The following is a 25,035-nucleotide window of genomic DNA, read 5'->3' on the forward strand; positions in this document are numbered from 1 at the left end:
ATATATATATATATATATATATATATATTGAAACATGCGCGCGCGCGTGTAAAATACGCAACATATAGCGCGCATTACCCATATATGCGCGCGCGCGCGCGTACACACATACACACACATACGTTACGTGAACTATACGCTTGTGCACAATATATGGCGCCTATGTTGCTAGAAATATCTATTAATGTATTGTTTTACATATATGTATGTGAATTGAGATAGATTAAAAATTTTTTTTTGCAATATTTGTATAATATTTTTATATTAAGTGTGTATATGTGTATACATGAAACATATGTGTATAGCAATTATCCGTGAAATGTACAAATTCCGTCTTCATTTTGTTCTCCTACTTGTTATCTAACCTTATATTACGCACAGATTTGGTGAGTTGTGCATTTTGATGTTGTAGAACTTATTTGAATTTGTTACTATATTCTTTTTTATTTTGAAAAGTTACAAAGTTCATAATGTACATGCTTATTGGTAAAACGGTAATATCGATCGAAACTATGATTTTCATTTCGGTGCTCAATGTGTATTTACAACATTCACTCGTATAAATTAACTCACGATATAATGTGCGCATATAACTCTCCATATTTTATTTGATGATTGACGAATTTATATTATTCTATGAATAATTGTTGTAATAAAAGAAATTATTGTAATAATATAAACCAAAAATATAATGTGTGTGTGTATGTATATATATATATTGAAAAATATGTATATATATATATATATATATATATTGAAAAATCTTTAGTTTATTATTAATAATTCATATATATGCCATTAATTTATTTATAATTTAAATGATACAATTATAAACTTATGATCAGAACTGTTTTATATAATTAAACTAATATTATTAATAATGATTTTAAACCATAAATTGTAAGTTACTAATCTTAATAGATTCTTTTGCACAATAATAAGTTTCATAAGTTTAATGAAATAGATAATGTCTTATAAATACATTTTATAAATTATACTCATATGATTATTTTACTTGATGTAGAATTATAAAATTGTGAAATTATAATAGTAAAATTAACTGTTGAAAGTAAGAAATTGTGAAAAAATTAAATACTGTATATGATTAGATATATTATACTATACTATATAAGATTAGAAGAAATAATTAAAAATGATAATCATATTATTTATTTAATAAATATACAGAAATATTTCTAAAAACAAAATATATATATATATATATGCGCGCGCACGCGTATATACATATACGGATATATATGTGTATATCATATAATATAAAAAATCATATAAATTTGTAAAGATTATTATATAAACAAATTACAAATAGTAAGATATATTAACTATATTATATCTAATATCAAATTTAATATCCATATATATCATAAATGAATATGTTAAAATAATTTCAAATAATAAATAATATAAATTATTTTATTTTTATATTATATATATTAATAGTTTTGTTTAAGAAATTAAAAATTTTTATTATATAAAAAAGAGAAAATTATTGAAAAAAATAATATATTAATAGTTATATGTTAAGAATTATAATTATCTTTATTTCTATAGAGATATATATTATTTATTTATTAATTAATTTATATTTTTTTCATATGTTTATATATATATTATATGTTTAAATATTTAAAATTACAAAATAAATTATTTGCAAAATTTATTATATAATTTTTATAATGTAATCATAAATAGATAAAAACAAAAATGCAATATTTTTTAAAATTATTTTTAGTTCTTAGTTAAATTTTCCTACTTTTGTTGTATTTTCATAAAAAATAATTTTATTTTTTAATTAACTTAATACCTTTAGATGTCCATTATAGAATTATTTTTTTTATCATTATAATTATATAATTATATAATTATTGATACTAATTATAATCAGAAATATATATATACATATATATATATATATATGAATTTAAACATATTATATTTAAAATTGGGATATTTTGTAAACTATTATATTATCATAGCACTTTTATATATCTTTTATTTTATAGAATAATCCAAAGAATTGTTTTATAGAAGAAAAATTATAGTAATATAGTTTTATTGAGAAAAAGTATATATTGAATTAAACTTTGTAAATTTATTAATAAATAAAAATATATAAGAGAAAAGTAATAGTAAAGAAATATGGAACATAATTTCATGTAAATATTCTGTGATTTTTTTCTAATAATTTTTTCTTGTACTAATTTTAAAGATATAATTATACTGAATTGTGTGAAATATACAAATATATTAATTTAATAACTAAAATAATTTTTCATTATTATTTTCATAGATCTCCACTGGCATGGAGCTAGGAGCACATTGATAGTGATAGTCTACAAGGTGAGTAATTTTATTTTATAACATCCATCATTTAATAAATAAGTTTTAATTATAAAATAAAAATAATATGTTCAAAATATATTATGAATATGTTTAAAATTTAATCTAAAATTTATTGTGCTTTTAACTAGAAATAACAAGAAAAAATTTTATATTTTATAAATAGTACGTTTTCTTAATTAAAATAGCAATAAATTAATGTAAAATGAAAAATAAATTACTGTTTAATATAATAAATGTTTAAAAAATTATATTAATTTTATTAATATAAATGTTAATATTATAATTTATATATAAGCAATAATAAATTCATAAATAATATTTCTTAGATCTTGGTTTCTATGCATTGCCTGCCAAAGAAGAACTGAGCCCAATGTTTCCACACAATTCTAGTTCACATGAGATTTCTACAGAAACAAATGCCTTCGTACAAAATTCCATGGTAAGTATTAGTTATAGATTATAATATTTATTTAATTCAGTTTTTAAATATTTTAATCTAATCTTTTTTTTTAATCACACATTAATTCATTTAATATTATTCTTCTGAATAAAAATTGAAAAATCAAATAAACATAAAATGACACATATTTATTATTGTTAATATAATGTACAAGGATTATGCTATTATGAAGTTTTTTGAAAAACAATAAGAATTTCATTTCAAGAATTCATTTCAAATATCTTATATGAATATATAAAAAATAGTCCAAGAGAATATTTAAAAGTTCAAATGTTATAATAATCAAAAAAAAATTTTTTTTTGATTATTTTTTACACAATCTAATATAATTTGCATATTTTTAAAATTATATTTCAAATTATATTTTTATAAAGTAATTATATTACATGTATCTTTTCTTTATATAAAAGTATAAAATGTATAATTTCATTTATAAAAACTTTAAAACATATTTTCTCATTATTCAAACTTTTAAAATATTTTAAATTTAATTCAAGAAATATTATTTTAAAATAAATTTTTTTATTAAGATAATTATTCAAATATTTATTTTTAATTAATTATTGAAGCAATTCTTTAAAATTTTTAATCTTTCTAGAATTATTTTATATAAATAAAAAAATGAAAAATCCAAAAAGAAATTATTTATAATATTTATAAATATTTAAAAATATAATTTATAATTTATATAATTAAAATTTTATTCTATTATCCTCTATAATTTAAATATAAAATTTAGATAAATATATAAATATAAAAATATATATAAAATTGGTTAAAATAAATGTATATGAAATTAATAAAAATTATTTAATAAAATAATTTATATTTATATACAAACGTGAATTAATAAATATCAAATCATTTTTTATTTTTTTTAATTTTGGAGAAAAACTTAAATAATATATAATGTAAAAAAAATATTTTTTTTTAATTTACACAAAGATTTATTAATGAAATATAATATATTAAGTTATATATGCAGATATATACCTCATAATATCTATAAAATCTTTTGTTATTCTTTTCATTTTATGAATTTTTGAATTAAGATTTTTTAAGATTAGATTATTTTTATTTTGATGAGAATATTATGTTCATATTTAATTTAATAAAATCACTTTTATGTATTTGATTAGCATTACTTAAATCAAATCTAAAGATTGTATATATGTATAAATCTATATGTTAAAAATTGTATAATATATAAAAAAAAGCGAAATATAAAATGATTTTTTTTTTCAAATTATAAATCAATATTTATTTTCAAAAACAAATGTTAGTAGAAAAAATTATGTATATATATTTTTGTAATTTATAAAAATATTTGTATTTTATAAAAATAAAAATTGTAGTTATTTTAATTATTTAATAGTGAACAATATTAATAAATAGGATATAGTTTCATTTCTCCATATATTATACATGTTGTATTTATATTTAAAATTATTTTTCTAAATAATTTATTTATTTTTTAAGATATAATATTTTTTCTGAAATATTATTCTTTGCAATATTTCAGTTATTTTATAAAACTTCGCATGCATCATATGTTTATACAATTTAAATTTCTTTCATCATCAAAGGATTAAATCAGATATACATATAATTGTATTTTAGAATGTTAATATATAGAATAATTCATACAAAATTTTTTATAAATGAACTTCCATAATTTCGTAATAAACATTTAGAAATTTATAAAGTTCATTTATTATAATATCAAAGAATATAACGATTTGAATTATATATAACCTTATAACGAACAACGTACAACGAATATTTTGCAACACATTTCAATTTAATTCATTAAAGATTATTGATAAGTTCGTTAGGTATATTTTTATTTTGTTTCCGATACTATGCAAGAAATAGCAAGATTATATATACATATATAAATTTTATTTTTATATTCATTTTCATTATTCATAAAATTTCATTAATTAAGGTTATTTCAATGTGATTTGATAATATATCATAATATATATCATTATATTCATTATATTTTATATAATTGAAAATGAATGTATTACTTTCTATTTCTATTTCGAAAAATTAAAATAATATCTATTTAAAAAATAACTAAACACATTTTTAAAATAAAAAATACTATAATTTTCGTAAAAAATTTTTATATAAATTTTTATATAAAGTTCTAATAAATTATTTCGCCACTTTTCAAATATTAAATTAAAAAGATTTATATAATTTAATTATAAAATAGTAATAATAATTAAATTATCTAAATTTAAAATTTCATTTCTTACAAATAAAGATATTCTGAATATTATTATTATAATATATGATATAAATCATAAATTGTTTTAACAAAAGTGTAGCAAATATGACTTTTTTTAAAAATTAAATAGCTCATGAAAGTTGATTATTTAAAATATAACAAATTTTTGGAGGAATTTTTTATAGCTTGAAAAATCTGTTTTTTTATTTCTTTAATTGGGATAACATATCAACTTTTTATTATTAAATAACTGATATTGAATATAATAATATTATATTCAATATAATTTAATATATTTATTTGAAACATTTTTTATTATTGTAATATATACTATAAATTATATATAATTAAAAAATTATAATGAAAAATCTAAAAATATTCACTGAAAAAAAATATGAAGAAAATTTATTGCATATCATCTTCAATCCATATTTCCAACAATATTCTTGAATATTTTTATAAAATAATTAATAATATTATCATAAAAATAAATACATACATGTAATTAGATAAATAACAATTTAATAAAATAATTTAATAAAACATTTAATAAAATAATTTTCAAAATATCATTTTCAATTTCTTAATGTTTCTATAATCTCTTCTTTAATGTTTCTATAATTTCCAGAAGCTTTCTTTATTTATCTTTCATTATAATTGCTTAATTGTATATGTAGTATAAAAAAATGTTTTAATTAAATATTACCAGATAAATTAATAGATATTAATAGATTTAATGTAACTATAGAATAGAAGGAATATTTTAAATAAATATTATTAAATTTGATGACAGTTACTTAAATAATAAAAAATAAATATAGCATTTTACTTAAAAAAAAATTTGTTATATATTATTCTCAATATAATACATATTTAAACAGTATAAAAATATTAATCTTAAAAAAGTTAATCTTAAAATTTTAAAAGAATGATTTCAAAAGTATTGATTGGATTTTTATGTTGACATAATTAATGATAAAAATAAATAATATTATTTTAAAAAAAAAATATATGACTAAGTAAAGAAAGAAAGAAGAAGAAAGAAAAATAATAATATAGAAATAATAAAATAATTTTGAAATTTTTCTGTAGAATATATGGAATTGTTAATTTTATTTAATTAATAAATAATATATATACATTTATTACATTTATTACATTTTAATATAAAATTTTTACTCATTTAAATAATTTTTTTAATTTAAAAAAAAATTAAAAAAATATTACATAAAATTAATTTTTTTAAGAAAAAATGGCATTCTATAATAATGATTTTTTGTTTCAGGGGGATGTAGTAGTATTAGGGGAAAGCAGTCCGATAAGGGTTGGGAAGGGAAGAGAATCAGAGAATGATAGGTACTGTGATATCGAGTTCATAAAAAACATGATGGCCAAACCTAATAGCCATCTCAAAAATACCGCCGCCAATGACTTTTTAACCGTCCTGTCGAACCAAACTGGTAATTAAAATTCTTGTGTATATATATTTTAAATATTAAAAATAATATTTAATATATAATATAAATGTTATATATATAATTTCATATATGATAAATTGAATAAACATAAAAATAAAAATTAATTAAATATTTTGTTTAAAAACTATTTTAAGATTAAAAATTAACTGAATAGTGATTAATAATTTTTTTTTTAAGAATAAAAATTACATTTTCATATAAAGTAGCATTCAAAACAATATATATATATATATATATATATATATATATATATATTGCTTCTGATAGAATGAGAATTATTATATAATATCATATAAAAGATATTTTGGGGAAAGAAAGAAATGAAAATAAAAAAATCATGTAAAAGACAAGAAAATATAAATTTGTCTTTCATAAATCAAATTTTATTAACATTTTGAATTATTCAATTTTTGATTTAAATGTCTTTCTTTGTTTCTAAAAAAAAAAATTAAATATAATTTTAAAATCTTTGAAATGTCTCTGCTTTTGGAATATGTATATGCATTGAATTATATATCATTCAAAGCTATTATTTTTACTTTATGAAAATGATTTTTAACTTTGTTTTGAAAATGTAACTTCACTCAATTAAAAAGAAAGTTTACTCAATTAACAAGAAAAAATATTTTATTTATATTAAAGATCTTACTGTTAAATAATATAATTATAGATTGTAATTTTTATCTTTTATTATGTTTTAGGCAAGTTTATCTTAACCAGTCGAAGCTCGACCTGCCAGTCAGTGGCGTCGTCAACCACAAAACACCCAACAAAAAATCATCTTCTAACTTACGATAATAATACTAATATTAATGATAATATTAATAATAATAATAATAATAATAATAATAATAATAATAATAATAATAATAACAATAATAATAATAATAATAGTAATAATAATAATAATAATCCTAAAATAAATCATCGCTCATATCGAGCGAAACATAATCATCAAGATGATCGAAAAATAATAACAGTTAATACACAAAAAACAAGAAAAAGAAAACAACCGGGCTCGACCGGTAATCACAAACCGGGTAGCTCCGCCAATAACTCTAAGTCTATGTCTAAGACATTAAGTGATAATAAGACTAGCTTTAGCGTACTAAACATTAGGGTACTAAGTATAAGCGTAAATCTACGATTAACAGGAGATAAGTGTGCTATCGATGAAGGGGTACCTAGCCTAGTTAGGATACCCAAGTCTGATCGCCCCTCGTCATGCCACTTTTCTCTCGACTCTCTTGACAATTACTCCTTACTAGGATCCTGCCTTCATTCGGGCAAATACAATAATATTAAGTCTAATTCTAGCCTCTTAAGTAATAATAACGATAACTACAAGTCTGTGATATTGCTCAGCTCAACCAGTAACCATTATTTCCTCCGCGTTGAAATGGACGGTGGTGCGATTGCAACTAGTTTATTTAAACAAATGAAGCTAAAGTATCAAGCTTTTACTGGTGTAATCAATGAAAGAATTTCTTCAGAAAATTTCTGTGATTTCTATCAATTTAAAGAGACATTATACAAAGCTATCGGATTTAATGCTGAGGATGTTTTCACAGAAAGTCTGATAAATCCTAAGCAATTCATTCTAACCAGTTCGACTTTTCAAACTGCCCAGTTCATTGACAGTGAGAGTTCTAATGCAATGAAGACAACAGATGCCATTGTAGTAAATTTATCTAATAGCAATCAGTCTAAAAAATCTAAAGTTGCTATTTATTTGAAAAATGAACAAAACTCCGATCGAAACTTTGTTTCTGCTCCATCGGAAAAAATTTTCAATAGAAACTATTCAATTTCTAATCTTTTTCCGGAGGAAAAGAATATCAATTACGCAAATGATATGACTCGAAATCATTTGATTGATTGTGCAAGAAATCTCATAGCAGCATCCATTGGAGTTTCCAAAGACATCTTACAAGTTCTCAAAACTGATCTTAAACATATATTAACTCTTCTTTTTGGACCACTTTGCGATCTTGATGATTTTAATTTGGCATATAAAAAAAGATGGGGAATTCCTGATAATCTTAGATTGATTGGCGGAGGTGAAAGTTCATTAAATGCTGGTGGATCTGCAAATTGGGGTTCTACACAAACTAGTACTACAAATAATAACAACAATAATCAATCAGGTTGGGGAGGAAATTCTGGAAATCCTTCTGGAAATAGTGGAGCACCTGGTAATTGGACTGGAAGCAGTGTAAACAGATCTGTTGCTGGGAATCCAAATTCAAATCAAAATCAAGGACCTCCAGGTGGGCAAAATGTCTCAGGTAAATGTTTATTTTTTTTTTGTATAATTTTTTAATAAGAAATTAAAAATTTCTAAAATTATACTTAATTACCTTAGTATCTAATATATAACATATACTATAAATTTTGATTTATTTTTGATTTGAATTATAAATTAAGTTATAAACTATCTTTATATAATTAATAATTAATATATTTATTATTTTTATTTTGTTTATATAAATAAAAAAAATATTTAAAAAAACCAACTTTGTAGTTTTTATATAATTATTATTATTTATATATGTAATTATTAAAATTTAATTTAATTGAATATTTCAAATTTATTTAAAAAATTCTAATTTAAAATTATAAATTCATGTATCAAAAAAATATGAAAATGAAATAAATAGGAAAATGTTTTTTTTTTTTTTTTTTTTTTTTGTATTGAACAGATAAAAATAATTTTATAGCAAATAATTATTTTTCAGGTAATGTGAATAAAGTAAGCAATCCAAATCAGCAATCAAATCAACAATCAGGTCCTCCAACTTCTCAATCGAGTGGAACAAATCAAGGTGGTCAAAATAGTAATCAATGGTCACAAGGAAAGTCTAATAATCCTGGAGGACCAAGTCAAAGTTCTTCTGTTCAAAATAATAATGCTTCAGCCCAACAGCAACAACAACAACAGCAACAGTCAAATTCCAGTAATAATAATAATCAGTCAAATAATCAGGCTCAGGGATCTGTTAATAGTAGTAATACATCTGCAAATAATAATCCTTCAACAAAACAACAATTAGAACAGTTAAATACAGTGAGAGAAGCTCTTTTTAGTCAAGATGGTTGGGGTTGTGTGAGTATCTTGTTTATCACATAACTATATAACAATAACTGAGCATGTATACATGAATTTATATTTATTTTTTTTTTTTGAACTTATCTTTTGAAATGTGTATATCATTTAATTATGCTCATAAAAATATTTTTTTTTATTATTATAATTTATATATATATACACACATATATTATATATATAAAATACATATATATAAGTACCTATATAATATAATTATAATTATATTAATATATTAATATATTAATATAAATGTATATATTACATTATATATTATATATATTTAATATATATATAAATTTTGAATCATTTTTTACATTATTATTTTATTTTTTTATATTATTTTATTGTATCATATTATACTAACATTGAATTTCACTTTCTCTGTTGTAGCAGAATGTGAATCAAGATACAAACTGGGATGTCCCAACTTCTCCAGAACCTAGTATGTCAAAAGATGCAGTTCCAATGTGGAAAACACCAGTAAATAATGGTACAGATTTATGGGAAGCTAATCTTAGAAATGGTGGTCAACCTCCACCTCAACAACAAGCTAAAACACCATGGGGTCATACACCAGCAACAAACATTGGTGGAACTTGGGGTGAAGATGATGAAGCAGCTGATTCATCAAATATGTGGACTGGTGCTCCAACATCTTCTCAACCAAATTCTGCAGCTGGACAATGGACAACTGGTACTAGTAATCAAAGTGGCATGTGGGGAGGTAATGATAAAATTTTATGTTTTCGTTATGTTTTCGTTCGTTTTCTTATTTTGACGATTGACACTTGCAAAATGATATAAATGATTAAAAAATAAATTCCAAATTGTATATTACAAATTATATATTATAAAATAGAAAGTATTTTTAAATTTTGTTAAGTTAAAAAAGAAATGTGAGTTTTTTGAAACACATCAATATTTTATTCGAAAATAAAATCTTATAGATTATGTATTAATTTTAATAAATTCTAATAATATAATTCTAGTAATATAATAAAGATTGATAAATATTTAGTGTTTTGTGTTTTTTATGTGTAAATAAAAATAAGTCTGATAATATATTTAATATCTTTTAAATTAAGACTTTTTAAAATAGACGTTAAAATGCGAATAAAATATGGATGTTTTTTTACAGGATCTAATTGGGGTGATCCAAGAATTGATCATCGAGATCCTCGCGAACTTCGTTCTGTTGATCCTAGGGAGATGCGAGATCCCCGTGATCATAGAATGTCTTTGGATCCTCGAGAACACATTCGTGTAATGGACCCAATGGCTCGAGATCCTAGAATGACAGATATACGTGGGGATCCTCGCGGAATTTCTGGGAGATTAAATGGTGCTAATGCGGATGCTATGTGGGGTCAACCACCAGGTCCTCCACATCATCAAATGGGACATCAACATCCTTCAGGACCTCCAACGAAGATGTTGAATCCTTCTAATATAAATCAATGGGCTGCGCCACCACCAAAAGATATTATGCCAGGTAAACCAACAGGTTGGGAAGAACCTTCTCCACCAACACAAAGAAGAAACGTTCCAAATTATGACGATGGCACAAGTTTATGGGGAAACCCTGCAGCCAATCAGAGGACTATACCTGGCAATAAAGTTTCTCATTGGAAAGATATTCCAACACCAAATTTAGGACGAGGAGGTTTGTTTAATTTCTTTCTATTTATTTCTCTCTTTTTAAATATTCTCTTTTAAATTTATTTTCAAATTATGTTTTTATTTGTATTTACATATTATTAAAATAAAAATATTTTATAAAAATATAATATATAATATATAAATATAAAATAATAATAAATAATATATAATATAATATATAATATATATATATAATATTTAATATATAAATATATAAAATATAATATTTTATTGTTTATAAATATTTTATTGTTTTGTTTATAATCTTATCACAATTATTAATAATTATAAATATTTTATTAATTAAAATTTATAACCTACATAAAAATTTAATATAAAATTATTCATTTTTAACTTTATTATTATAGGAATGCAATGTCCTCCAGGTATGCCACAAAACAGAATGCCAGGTCAACCTGGAATGAAACCAGATGTTAGTGGACCAATGTGGGGACATCCTGGTGCTCCTGGTGGACGAAATGGTAGTTGGGCTGAAGGACCACATGATGCAGGTTCATGGGATGATCCAAAAACACCAAGTACCTGGAATGAAGCTCAATTAAATCCTGGCACTTGGGGTGGACCTAGTGCGCACAAACCTAAACCAATGGGACCCACTGGAAGCTGGGGTGATAGTGATATGGATCCTACTCCTAGTTGGGGTCATCCTGCAAAACCTACTCTTACAAAAGAAGTTATATGGAATAGCAGAGAATTTCGATATCTTTGCGACTTGGGATTTAAAGTATGTAAAAATTGTTTAAAGTTATCAAATAGAATTTAATAATCCATGAGATTGAATTAAATAACATAAATTTGTTATAATTATGAATATAATATGCTTAACATTATTAAAAATTAAAAAAAACGAATATAAAATAAATTTTTATATTCAAGAATATGCATTTTTTTATTAAGAAGTCTCATAAAAATTGTATTGAAAATCAATTTATTGAAGAATATTTGAAAGCTTCATTTTAAAAAATTTTTTACCAAATATTATAGGATATTATATTAAGTAAAAATACTATTTTTATTATTCCATTTTCTGTTTAGATTAATATAATTTTAAAAGAATTTATATAAAATATAAATTTTTTTAATTGATATATGGTTTAATGATATAGAAAAATTTATGCTAATAAAAATAAATGCTTTATAAAAAACAATAAACAATATTTTGACAATAAGTAGTATCTTTTTATATTTAGTGATTGTATTTTTATTTATAGAAAGAGGATGTTGAATTAGCATTAAGAAATCGAGAAATGAATAGAGAAGAAGCTTTGGAACTTTTAAGTCAAGTACGGCCTTTAGACCAATGGAGAAGACATGACGCACACTCCACTTATGATCCAACAAATCAAGCTACAACTGCGCCAGCATATCCTAGATTTAATCACGTCGCACAGCAAATGTCTTTTCCTCCGGTAAAATTTTATTATTGATTTTGTTCTTAATAAATCATTTTTTAATTTTTTATATTTATACATATAACATGCATGTGCATACATAATATGATATGCAAAATAATTTATTTTATTTATGTTCAAATTGTGGAATTTTTAATTTTTACAATTGTTATTATAAATTATATATTAGGTACATAAATATATTTCACATTTTATTTTAATAATAATATTTATTTAATTTTTTAATTTCAAACTTTTTAATAAAAACTTAATAAATTAATAAGTAGTAAATTAAAAAGTAGTAAGTATAAATGTGATTAAATCTATAAATAAAGATAAATTTAAAATTGAATCAAATTTGAACTAATGTATTAAGATTACTTTAATACTAATATTATTTATTATAATAATCAAAAAGCTTATATTGACAATCCAATTCAAATATCATATATGTGATTTTATCACATGCTTGATCCCTGTGATTCTCATTGGTACATAATTGGTATAATACATTGGTACAATACATAAAATTTGTCAAAAATTTAATTGTCAATAATTATAAATTTATTCAGTGATTTTTATTTTCAATTGATATTTCCATTCATTTTATTTTGTTTTGATGTGCAATAAATTCAAACGCAAATAATCGCGAATAAAAAACTTCCTAGGTTATATAAAACTTTTATGAATAAAAAATGTATACAATAATATCTGTTTCATTTTAAAATTGGAATATTTATAAAACAACCAGATATGTAATTTTGAATTAACAAATTATATTATTAATATTTTTTTTTTTTGAAACAGTTTTATTTTATTAGAAAATATTTATTCTATTTTTTCAATTGTATCTATAAAATATTAATTTAAATTAATATATATATAGATATGTAATATAGTTAAAATATATAAAAAAATCATTGTATATATATATATATAAATATAAAGAATGATTTTTAATTTAATTATTAATTAGGGTGCTGGAGTGCCAAGTGGAAATACAACTGGTAGTGTGGGAGGATCAGTCGCTAGTGCAAGTTTATTGAAATTGCAACAACAGCAACAACAAACTGCTGTTCCATTACAACAACAACAACCTAGTAGTAATGCACCTCAACCACCTTTTAATCAGGTAATTATTAGTAGCAATAAAATATTAATTAAATAAATAATTTTATTAATTTGGAATAATTTAAATAATTTTTTTAATTTGGAATATGTAGTATTTAATAAATATAGTATTTATTTTGAAATATTAAAAATTAATTAAAATATTTTTCCATATTTTCTAAAACAATGTTTTGAGAATTGTTATATATATATATATATATATGTATGAATTGTTGTGTATTTATCTTGTTTTAATGTACATATAAATTATATAATTTTAATATATAATATAACATACATAGTTCAATCAATAAATAAGTTACTCCTTCTTCAAAAAAAATATTATAAATAAAAAAAATATTTTGTATTATTAATAGAAACTTACATTCAAGTATTATATTTATCATAATTATCAGTATCTTCAAATATTTTTCGTAATGAGAAATTAATTTATATATTATGCAATATATTGTCTTGCATCTGATTTTTTAACATTTTTTATCTTAATTACAGTTAAATGATTTTCATTTATATCTTTATTCATTTGAGAAAATTGCATGGCAATATATATGGACTATAAAAGTATATTGAGTATAATCTTCTAAACTTTAGAAATCTTGTACAGCAAATTAGGAAGCATTTATTATATATTCCATGTTTAACATAGCATATTGTATAATTCATAATATACTTGAATGATATTATATATTAACAACAACAATGTATGTATCAGTTAATAATATAATGTATAATTCATGATACTACTTAAATAATATTAGATATTAACAACAATGTATGTAATTACCTAATTATATATTTCTTTCAAAAAAGAAAATTAATAGAGAGAAATAACGAATTTATTGATTAATCTATATATAATAATATATATCTATATATTATATTTATATATTATATATATCTATATATATCTATATATAATATAATAATACTATATATATTTATTTATATATAATACTATCTATATATAATATATATATCTATTTAAATATAATAATATATATATAAATTGCATAATATATTTTAAAAAATATTATATAAAAATAATTTTTAAAAAAATAATTTAATGTTCTTAATATGTAAAATATTTTCTTTGATTGTAGGCTTCCAGAGCTCCACAAAATCAACCAAGTACTCAACAATTGCGTATGTTAGTACAACAGATTCAGTTAGCCGTCCAGGAAGGTTACTTAAATCATCAAATTTTAAACCAACCACTTGCACCTCAAACTCTAATACTTTTGAATCAACTATTACAACAAATCAAAGTTCTTCAACAGCTTCATCAACAACATTCTGTACAAAGTACAATGAAGGGTAATGGGCAATCTGTTCTTCAGATCAGTGTACAAATTACAAAAACAAAACAACAAATAGCAAATCTTCAAAATCAAATTGCTGTGCAACAAGCTACTTACATGAAGCAACAACAACAGCAACAACAGCAGCAACAACAACAACAGCAACATCCTGTGGCCCCATCTCAAAGCTCAGAATATTATAAGAGTTCGGTACATGATCCTATGTCGGCATTGCAAAATAGTTTTACGGATTTGACGATGAATAAAGAACCTCCTGTTGTAAGTATATTTTTTATTATTTTTTTGTAACATGCGTTTTTTTCATTGTAACAGATTATTTATTTTGTCTTGTCTAAAATGTAATTTTTTGATTTACACAAATTTAATTAAAAAAGTTTAACAAAATCACAAAATTACATAGTTACATCTTTATTTCATCTTTTTTTTTCTATTGTATTGTTCGTCAATTTTATTATTGCTTATTGTTAATAACAACAAGAACGATACTGCAGAGAAAAATTATTCAAAATTTATGAAATTATTCTCTTAAATAGAGGATGATATTTCTTCATAATATGTAATTGTTTAAAATATGAGAGTAATAAAATTTTTCAAATTTATTTTAAAAATAAAAAAAATCTAATGTAATCAAAAATTAAAATTAATATTTTTATTACAGAGTCAACAACAATCAAGATTAAACCAGTGGAAGTTACCTTCTTTAGACAAGGATGGAGAGTTAGTTTCGAACGAGTTCTCGAGAGCACCAGGAACAACCAGTAAGCCAGCAGCTACACCGGCTGGTTTAACACGATCACACAGTAGTCCTAACATGAATCCTTTGTTGGGTCAAGGAGATGGTACATGGTCCACCAGACTTGGAGAGAGTGGATGGCCAGATCCAGGTAATACGGATTCTACTGATGGAAAGGATTGGCAGTCAACTGGTGCAGCTACTGGTGCTGCTTTTACCGATCTTGTTCCAGAATTTGAGCCTGGCAAGCCATGGAAGGTAATCCATTTCCAATATCGTACTTCCTGCGTGAAGAATAATTTTTTTAGCACAAATATCTTATGATATTAATTTAAAATATTTGAAATAATTATATTAAAACTTAAAAAGTACAATATTTTATAAGCATATTTATTATAAAAATATATATTGATAATGAAATAAAAGATATTTGTGGTTTGTAATATAAATCACTGTTTTCAAAATATAAATTTTCGAATTATTTTAATTCGCTCAATGGATTGAATCAATTATTACTTGAAAAATTCATAATAAATTATACTGAAATTTATTTTTTGTATTGTATTATATTATATACAATTATATATATTGTATATATTATATATAATACAATATATATATAATATATATAATATATATAATATATATAATAATAATACATAATATATATATTAATATATATAATATAATTTTTATTATATTTTATATTTTATTATATGGATTATATATATTATTATATTATATATTATTATATATAATCCATATAATAAAATATAAAATACTATAAATCTTATATATATTATTATTTTATTATATTATAAATCTTAATTTTATATATATATATATATATATTATATATTATAAATCTTACAATATTTATTACAAAAAAAAACAAATAAATTGAGATTAAAAGAAATTAAATAAAAAATTAATTATATTGAATTTTAATTTTTGAATATTGCAGATTATTTATACATACAATATCTAATAAATCCATTATTCAATTATAAATAATAATTTATATTTTGCATAAATTACAGACGAATAAAAACATTCTTAAAAGTGATGAATTCTAAAAATATTTATTCGGGTCCACCTATATTTAATTTTATTTTAGGGTACCCAGATGAAGAGTATCGAGGATGATCCAAGCATTACTCCGGGTTCTATTGTTCGTTCACCACTTTCTTTAGCAACGATCAAAGATCCAGATGCCATTTTCTCTTCAAGTAATAAGACTTCACCACCGCCACAACAACCTACTAATCCTGATACATCAATACCAAGTTTGAGTAATTCTACATGGACGTTTAATCCACCTGCTACTACTCCAAACGCATTTACTAGGTAATCTTTTTTTTTCTATTGTTAATTTTTCAACTATAATTCATATAGTAATTATAATTACAAGCTGAAATCTGGTAAATAAAATAATTTTATTTTTATATTAACAATACAATAAATATTGTTCATCAAGATAAGAATTAAATTTTACTTCTTCATCGAATTAATACTTTAGTTATAAAAAGAATAGGAATCAGAATTTTTCTACTTTGTATTTTTTATCTCATTAAAAAATATAAATGAATATGTTTAATGAATAGGAGAAAAAAAAATATAAAATATTAAAATTACGTTAATATTTTGTCTATTATTATTATTTTTATTCCTTTTCTGTTTATTTGTAATATGTGTGACATATATTTGTTATTATTATAAATTATTATGAATAATTTGTAGTATAGTATAATTTTTTTTATTCATAACTCATGAATATTTGATGATAGATATTACATTAATTTTATTTTAATAATTTTTAATTATTTTTAATTATTCCTAATTTCTAATTTCATGCTTTTATATAGGCATTTTGTTATAAAAAAAATTTTACATTGAAATATTCTTTTGGCTCATAAAATTAATTAAAAATTAAGAATTAATTCTATATATTGCAAAATATATTTTTAAGTTTTGAATTAATAGAATTAATTCTATATTTAATTCTATATTTCTAAATTTATTTTATTATTAACATTAATGTAGATAATTTTTATTTCATCTTAATTATAAATAACAAGTATATAACAATAACAAGTATATAATATTTACATAAATTTGTTTTAATATATTTACATTTAATTATTTATTTACTTAATATATAATTTTTAGCTCGAAAAATACTTGGGGTGAATCTGCACCACCGCCGACTGCAGTTACTTCAGAGCTCTGGGGAGCACCAATGACTAAGGTTCGTGGCCCCCCACCAGGCTTAAGCAGTAAAGCCACGGGAAATGCGAGCAATGGCTGGGCAGGTTTTGGTACCGTCAGCAGATCCAGTTCATGGGGCTTTCAATCGAGCACAAATGCTGCCTGGGTTTCTACCTGGTTACTACTTAAGAATCTGACGCCTCAAATCGATGGTTCTACTTTGAAAACCCTCTGCATGCAACACGGTCCTGTTCAAGATTTTCGATTATACCTTAATCATGGAATTGCTTTAACCAAATATTCATCAAGAGATGAGGCTATTAAGGTTTAGTGTCTTTTATATATTTTTTCTATAGCATTAATCGCATTCATCTTTAACAATTTTATATCGTTTTCTATTTTAATATTTTGAAATATGATTGAAGAAAATATGTTTTTATATATTAAAGTCTTGCTTAACATATTATTGATGATTAAAGTTTAATATTGATCGATATTATTATATTATTATATATATTATTATATATATATTAATAATTTAAATTATTTTTAAATAACTTTTTTTTAATTTTTTTATTTATTCCTTTATTTGTTTATTTTATAAAAATTTAAGCATTTCACGTAATTAATATTTTTTATTATTAAATAACAGTAATTAATATTATGTTAATAAGATAAAATAAGATTTTTTATTTTTTTATTGCTAATATAATTAATGAAATTGTTTTAATAAAATTTATTTCTTAAATATGAATATGCAGAAATCTGAATAATTTTAAAATATTATTGAAAATAATTAATTGCATTAATTATTAATTTGAATAAAGTATTAAATATAATTTGGATTGTAAATAATTAAAGTTGAATTATTATAAACCTGAATTGAATTATATATTTAATAATTTAATAATTGGTTAAATATTTGTTTCATTATACTATTTTTATTCATTTATTTTTAAGTTAAACTTTTTAATTTTGATAAATACTTTATATTAATATTACATATTCCAGAAAGTTTGTAATTTTCTCAGTTTATTTTTCTTAAAAAAGTCATTATTATAAGAGTAGTTTGATATGCTTTATCATTGAATAAATTAATATTTTTTAAAGCAGAAACTTTATTCAAATATATATTCTTATTTGATTTATGTTAATAAGATAAAATTTTTTTATATTATTATTTTATAAATTTATTTTATAAATGGAATCAATTTAACACATAATCAATTATATTATATAATATGAGTTTACTATTTTCATTCTCACTTCTAATTTTCTTCAAATGGATGTGCACTCTTTTTCTGATCTTATAATGAAAAATTTATTTGCATGATGTTTTTGTATTCACTTAAATGATATATCATTAATCATTCTTATAAATTGTTTATATACATTTATATGTACATTTTATATTTATTTTACGTAAATTTTGAATTTTTTCAATGATTTTTGTATTTTATATGTTTTCCTTTATAAATTTTGCTTCAAAATAGAACTGTAAAAACAAATATATTTAGCAACGTATTGTTTTATAAAATAATGTTTTGCAAGTAAATATTTTTTTTAATTTTTATAAAAAATTTTTTTATAAATTTCTATAATTTTATTATATATAAATTGATATATTTTAAATTTTATCAATAAAAACTAAATTAGTCAAGTTATTAGAAATAATAATTTCTAATAATTTGGTGAAATAATTTTTTTTTTACTTGTCAACTATATCGTATAAAGCAAAATAAAAAATAAAATGGTAATAAGATTTTTTGGAAAATCTTTTTTAAAAAGAATTAATTTTACTTTGGTGGTGATATGTATTAATTAATAATATGTATTAATTAATAATAATTTCGTAATATATAAATGAAAAGTAATAGAAATATTTTTTTGTTTCATTAAAAAAATAGAATGAATAAAGAAAATGTTTAATGATAATTTCAGGCACAAGGTGCTTTAAACAATTGCGTCCTGGGCAATACAACAATTTTCGCAGAATCTCCTGCGGATACCGAAGTACATAGCTTATTACAACAGCTTAGTCATGGAGGTCAACAACAAGCTGGAGCAACTACGGGAGCAGGCTGGGGCTTGCGACCATCAAATAAAACTGGTCCACCACCAGATACTTGGGGAGGTAGTTCCAGTCAATTATGGGGCGCTCCACCGAGCAGTAATTCCCTTTGGAGCAATGCTGGTATAGACAGCAACGATCAACAACGTGCTACGCCCAGTTCTCTGAACTCGTACTTACCCGGAGACCTTCTGGGAGGTGAGTCGATGTAGAGTGCCGCACGGAGGAGCGGTATCACTCGTGCGACGATCGAGCCTTCTACTTCACGATACGTCAATTATATTCTGCATTGTCAGATGGATCGGTTCTCGCGATGAAGCTACTTAAATCAGTGCCGTATCATTTCGGCAGCAATAAGGATCTGATTCGTTTTTTTCCATTTGGGATTCGAGGATAATGGAAGCAAGGGAGGGTATATCATGAATTTCAAGGCTTTTGGTGTGCGTCATGCTTTTTTAGTAGTTTGGTCCAGAGCTGAGTACATTTAACAATAAATAGAATGCCACTATTGTTATTACGCGTACTATATCTACGTACTACGTAGTTTGAAATTAAAATTAATATTGACGTTATGATATTATTTCTGTTTTAGTTTTGATAATTTAATATTTTAATATTTTACATTAATATTAATCTCATTCGCGAAAAAGCGTATATGTGCAAAGTGCATACTATGTTTGACCGGCACGTTTTATCGTGTTCAATTATTCAATTAATATCTATCCATTCAACTTGTGTTCTCATAAACATACGTTTTAATTTTTAATATTTCCTATATTAAGATCATTACATTATCAGTACATATATTGAAAGTATTTCTGTTAAACTTTATTATGCTACATACTTCGATGTTTTAATATTTTTAATATTGTGCACAAGCCAATCTTATTGTATAATAATTAAATTTTTGTGACATATTAATTCATTATTTATGTAACAATATTATTCATTCTTTTAATCTTTATGATTATATAATACATATGTTCTCATATTTGATAATTATGGTAATTAATTTATTTGGATTTCGTTTTTTTAAATATATTATTAGATATAAATGTTACAAATCATTTTAATAAAAATGAAATTATAAGATGTAAATGTGCGCACAAATATAATTTATATTAAAACATCGTTATGTGAATAAAGATAGTATAAATTTTTTAGCTCCTTTTATAATTCAGGAGTATAAACATAGAAAAATAAAAAGAGTACGCGCATGTATCGCCGCCATTAGCTTTGAAAAAATGATACATTGAATGATTTTCTAGATAATGGCGTTGCCAATACTTTCTTAAGAATGCGCGTGTAAGAAAGTAAATTATTACGATCAATGGTCTCACGAGTGTTCCACTTTTTTGCTCTGAACAGTTTCCTTTAATCGAGACTGCGATGCGTATCAAACGTAGACTGTACCAATCTAATCAAAACAAAAAAAAGCAGAAAGAATTAATAAGATATAAACGAAAGGAAAATAATAATAATAATAATAATAATAATAATAATAATAAAAATAATAATAATAAAAATAAAAAAAAACAAAAAAAGAAGGAGGAACGTTACCTCTTAAAGAAACTAAACGAGTATCCGCGTCGATGCTTTGGGCTATATATATATATATATATATATATACCTCTTCCATTAGCAACGGTGATATAGAATCGAATTTTTAGTAAATATTTCCTTTAGATACAGCAATGAACATAAAATAAAACATTTAATCATTGTTGTTACGAAATTTATGATAGTAATACGAATAGTAGTAATTGCTTTTATTTTATATTATTATTTCAATTAATAGATCGAGATTAAATGGACAATGTTCTATAAATTGATATTAATAATAAAAAATTTGAATCGATGAATTAATGTTGATTCAAATAATATCACTGTATCACAAATCAATAATCGTTGAAGCTTATCGGTAGATTTCTTAATCTGCTGAGAAATGTTCAAAAATTGTTATTTTAACTAAAAATCGATTCTCTATCGTAAAAGGCCCATAAACTTTTAATGGGATGATAAATTGGGGTTCTTGCGACGACAAAAAAACGATACCAAATGTTATCGCAATAACGTAAATTTTATTCTATATTAAATCTAAATGCCACCCGTCGTGCCAATGTCCAGCGTGTCTCTTTACCATTTATTAATTATAGAATTATAACGAATATAGTAATTCGATGTCTTTTCTCTAGCTATCTTTGTCTGTTGTCTGCCTATCTGTGTGTGTCTTTGTCTCTCTCTCTCTCTCTCTCTCTCTCTCTCTCTCTCTCTCTCTCTTTCTCTTTCTCTTTCTCTTTTTTCCCCTTTACAAAATAATGAATGATATCGAGGAGAAAAATATACCACTTCCCATTGGTTAATATTAAGAATTGTTAAAGCATTTAAAAATTAAAATCCTAAGTAAAAATTTTCTTTTTAAAAACGATTTCGAATTTTCGAGTGAAAGCACTTTCCAGTTATACAGTGACGCAAAATTTATATTTTAAGAATGTCGATTTTTTTTTTCTATAATAATTAATAATTTGACAATGATTAATATTTTTCAATAGTAATTTTAAAATGATCAGTACTTCGTAACAGGTAGCGACACACGCGCGCGCGCACACACAATTCTCATATCCGTTTTAATAATATAAATTTTTCTTTTTGACTACTAAATGAAATTTGATAAAATGACGGAAAGAATTCAGAAAATTATGATAATATTAATCATTTATTATTAATTAATATATACAAAATAATATATTGTACAGTAAAAACTCATTATTTGCATTATGAAAAATTTATTATTTATCGTATAAGTTTGTTTATTATTTTTACAGTTATTTTAACTAGTTTTTTTATCTTTTTCATTAAATAATAAAATAAAATTACAATAATTTTTTATCTTATATGAATTACTGAAATTATTTTGATAAAAGCACTAATATCTTTTTGATAAAAATGAATTGAAATTTATTTCAATCAAGCTATAATACTCTCTATCATGATGATATTTATAAAGAAATTAGAAAAAATTAAAACCTTAATATAAAATCTGCTTAATATTCTTTGTGCAAAGACAATTTTATTTAGATTCAAGATTATTTTATATTTTATGTCTATGCGAAACTATAATATTAGGCTATAGAAGAAATATAGATCAAATCGAAATAATTATAAAGATGTGAAAAGAGCGAACATATCAAGACTAAATGAGATTACAAAGTTTAAAAACAGAATGGGCATAGAAATAGACTTGATATTAATTATTTTAAATGAAAGAATATTTTAATGGTATTGAAGCATTAAAGCATGTCACATTTTCAATTTATGCGTAGTATATATATATATATATATATATATTTTTAAAAAGATCTTAGTTCTTAGATTTAATTTCTAAATTTGTCATGTCTTTCTTGACATTGGGTTAAAATAATAAAATTAATAATATTTAAATATTACAGAATAACATTTTCAAATAATTATTGAATTATTTTTATAATATTTGTCTTTTATCATGATACAGAAAGTATAAAAATTTCAACTTTTATTTATTTGGTACATCGACAATGTATATATCGATGCTGTATATATAAAAAAAACATTTTTGTCATGTGTTAAATTTTATTTCTATCAATTCTCTATCGAGAGTATTAATATCGATTGAAATGCAATTTGCATAATTATAACGATGATCTCTTTCTTTATTCTCGGTAATTACGGCATAAAATTAAATTTAGTATTTATGATATATAGTATATATTGAACACTGCGCAATTAATGAGTTTTACTGTGCATAAATATATAGATGATTAAAAAGAATGCACGAGAAGATATTGATTATGATTATTTAAATAAACATACTATATTAATTTTTTCTTTTTTTTTTTTTATTTACTTTCGAGGAATGATAGTATAATAATTTTTAATATATACATATACAAAACTTGCATTTAAATTTAAAAAATAATTTTAGGTATTATAAATATTTTACTTATAAGTTATATTTTCCGGTTTTTTTGCAAAACGATTAATACATTTTACCACGTCACTGTGCATCTCACGCTTAAAAAATTAATCACGAAAATTCGATTGGATAAACGTATTTGAATTTCTAATTGGATGGACCATTGGGAGGGGGTTGGATAAAATGAAAGAGGGATAAAATATGAGTTTCATTCCCTCTGCCCCTCCGTTGCGTGTGCGCATGCGCGTGTCATGGAAAATTTGTACGTGCATGCCTGTATGTGCAAGCGAATGTAATTTCGCGCATGCGCGCGAACGAGCGAACGGGCGCACGCGTGTGTGTATGTGTATGTTTTCAACGTCAAAGGTACCTGAATGGACTGATATAACCATACTGATGAGAAAAAGAATGTTTACTATTCATTGCACAATATTTTTTTCCAATGTTCTGAAATATCAAAACGCCCTCAGACCTTCGATGTCTTATTCAGACATATAGAGAGACAGATTCTTTTTCTAGAATATCTGGCTTTTAAGCGAATATAACCAGATCTTGCCGTAATTTACATATAATGTGTATTAAAATTAAATGTCAATCTCTCTCAAGTGCCGATGCATTTCAAATATTAATTATTGAGATTTTTCTTGATCTTCTGGGATTTGATTTTTCATGACTTTTTAGCATTTGCGTGTAGTACAGATATTTAAATCATTCTTTGTGTTCTATGTTTATTGCTACTATATATGTATACAAAAGAAATGTTTCAAAGTAAATGAGTTCAAGTCCATAAAACTGAAACTAATCAAACTATCGTAAATTAAATTTTCCTAAATCAGAAATGTTAAGTTTTCATATTACTACGAAAAACAAATGAAGGGATCAAAAGGGCCCTGTAAATTT

At 22.4% G+C, this 25,035-nt stretch overlaps 1 protein-coding gene across 8 annotated transcripts in view; it reads left to right on the forward strand.

Moving 5' to 3' along the window:
• Window positions 1-25,035, forward strand: part of LOC122714606 (protein Gawky) — a 45,981-nt gene that overhangs the window by 5,866 nt on the left and 15,080 nt on the right. For 2 of the 8 annotated variants that reach the window (XM_043936081.1, XM_043936082.1), the window contains 16 exons: window positions 2,312-2,361; window positions 2,691-2,803; window positions 6,349-6,523; window positions 7,243-8,829; window positions 9,280-9,647; window positions 10,041-10,374; window positions 10,789-11,313; window positions 11,678-12,054; window positions 12,542-12,739; window positions 13,698-13,853; window positions 14,953-15,429; window positions 15,830-16,162; window positions 17,022-17,251; window positions 18,074-18,437; window positions 20,054-20,381; window positions 20,480-21,076. In XM_043936081.1, the coding sequence (XP_043792016.1) occupies window positions 2,735-2,803; window positions 6,349-6,523; window positions 7,243-8,829; window positions 9,280-9,647; window positions 10,041-10,374; window positions 10,789-11,313; window positions 11,678-12,054; window positions 12,542-12,739; window positions 13,698-13,853; window positions 14,953-15,429; window positions 15,830-16,162; window positions 17,022-17,251; window positions 18,074-18,437; window positions 20,054-20,381; window positions 20,480-20,580 (5,622 nt within the window). In that variant the 5' untranslated portion in view covers window positions 2,312-2,361; window positions 2,691-2,734 and the 3' untranslated portion in view covers window positions 20,581-21,076. Of the gene's footprint in view, window positions 1-199; window positions 387-2,311; window positions 2,362-2,690; window positions 2,804-6,348; window positions 6,524-7,242; window positions 8,830-9,279; window positions 9,648-10,040; window positions 10,375-10,788; window positions 11,314-11,677; window positions 12,055-12,541; window positions 12,740-13,697; window positions 13,854-14,952; window positions 15,430-15,829; window positions 16,163-17,021; window positions 17,252-18,073; window positions 18,438-20,053; window positions 20,382-20,479; window positions 21,077-25,035 lie in introns of those variants that run through there. The other 6 variants (XM_043936087.1, XM_043936083.1, XM_043936085.1 and 3 more) reach the window with 6 other exon arrangements.

This window comes from Apis laboriosa, unplaced genomic scaffold (genome assembly GCF_014066325.1).
Source record: "Apis laboriosa isolate Shangri-la unplaced genomic scaffold, ASM1406632v1 scaffold33_cov142, whole genome shotgun sequence".
NCBI classification, from domain to species: domain Eukaryota; kingdom Metazoa; phylum Arthropoda; class Insecta; order Hymenoptera; family Apidae; genus Apis; species Apis laboriosa.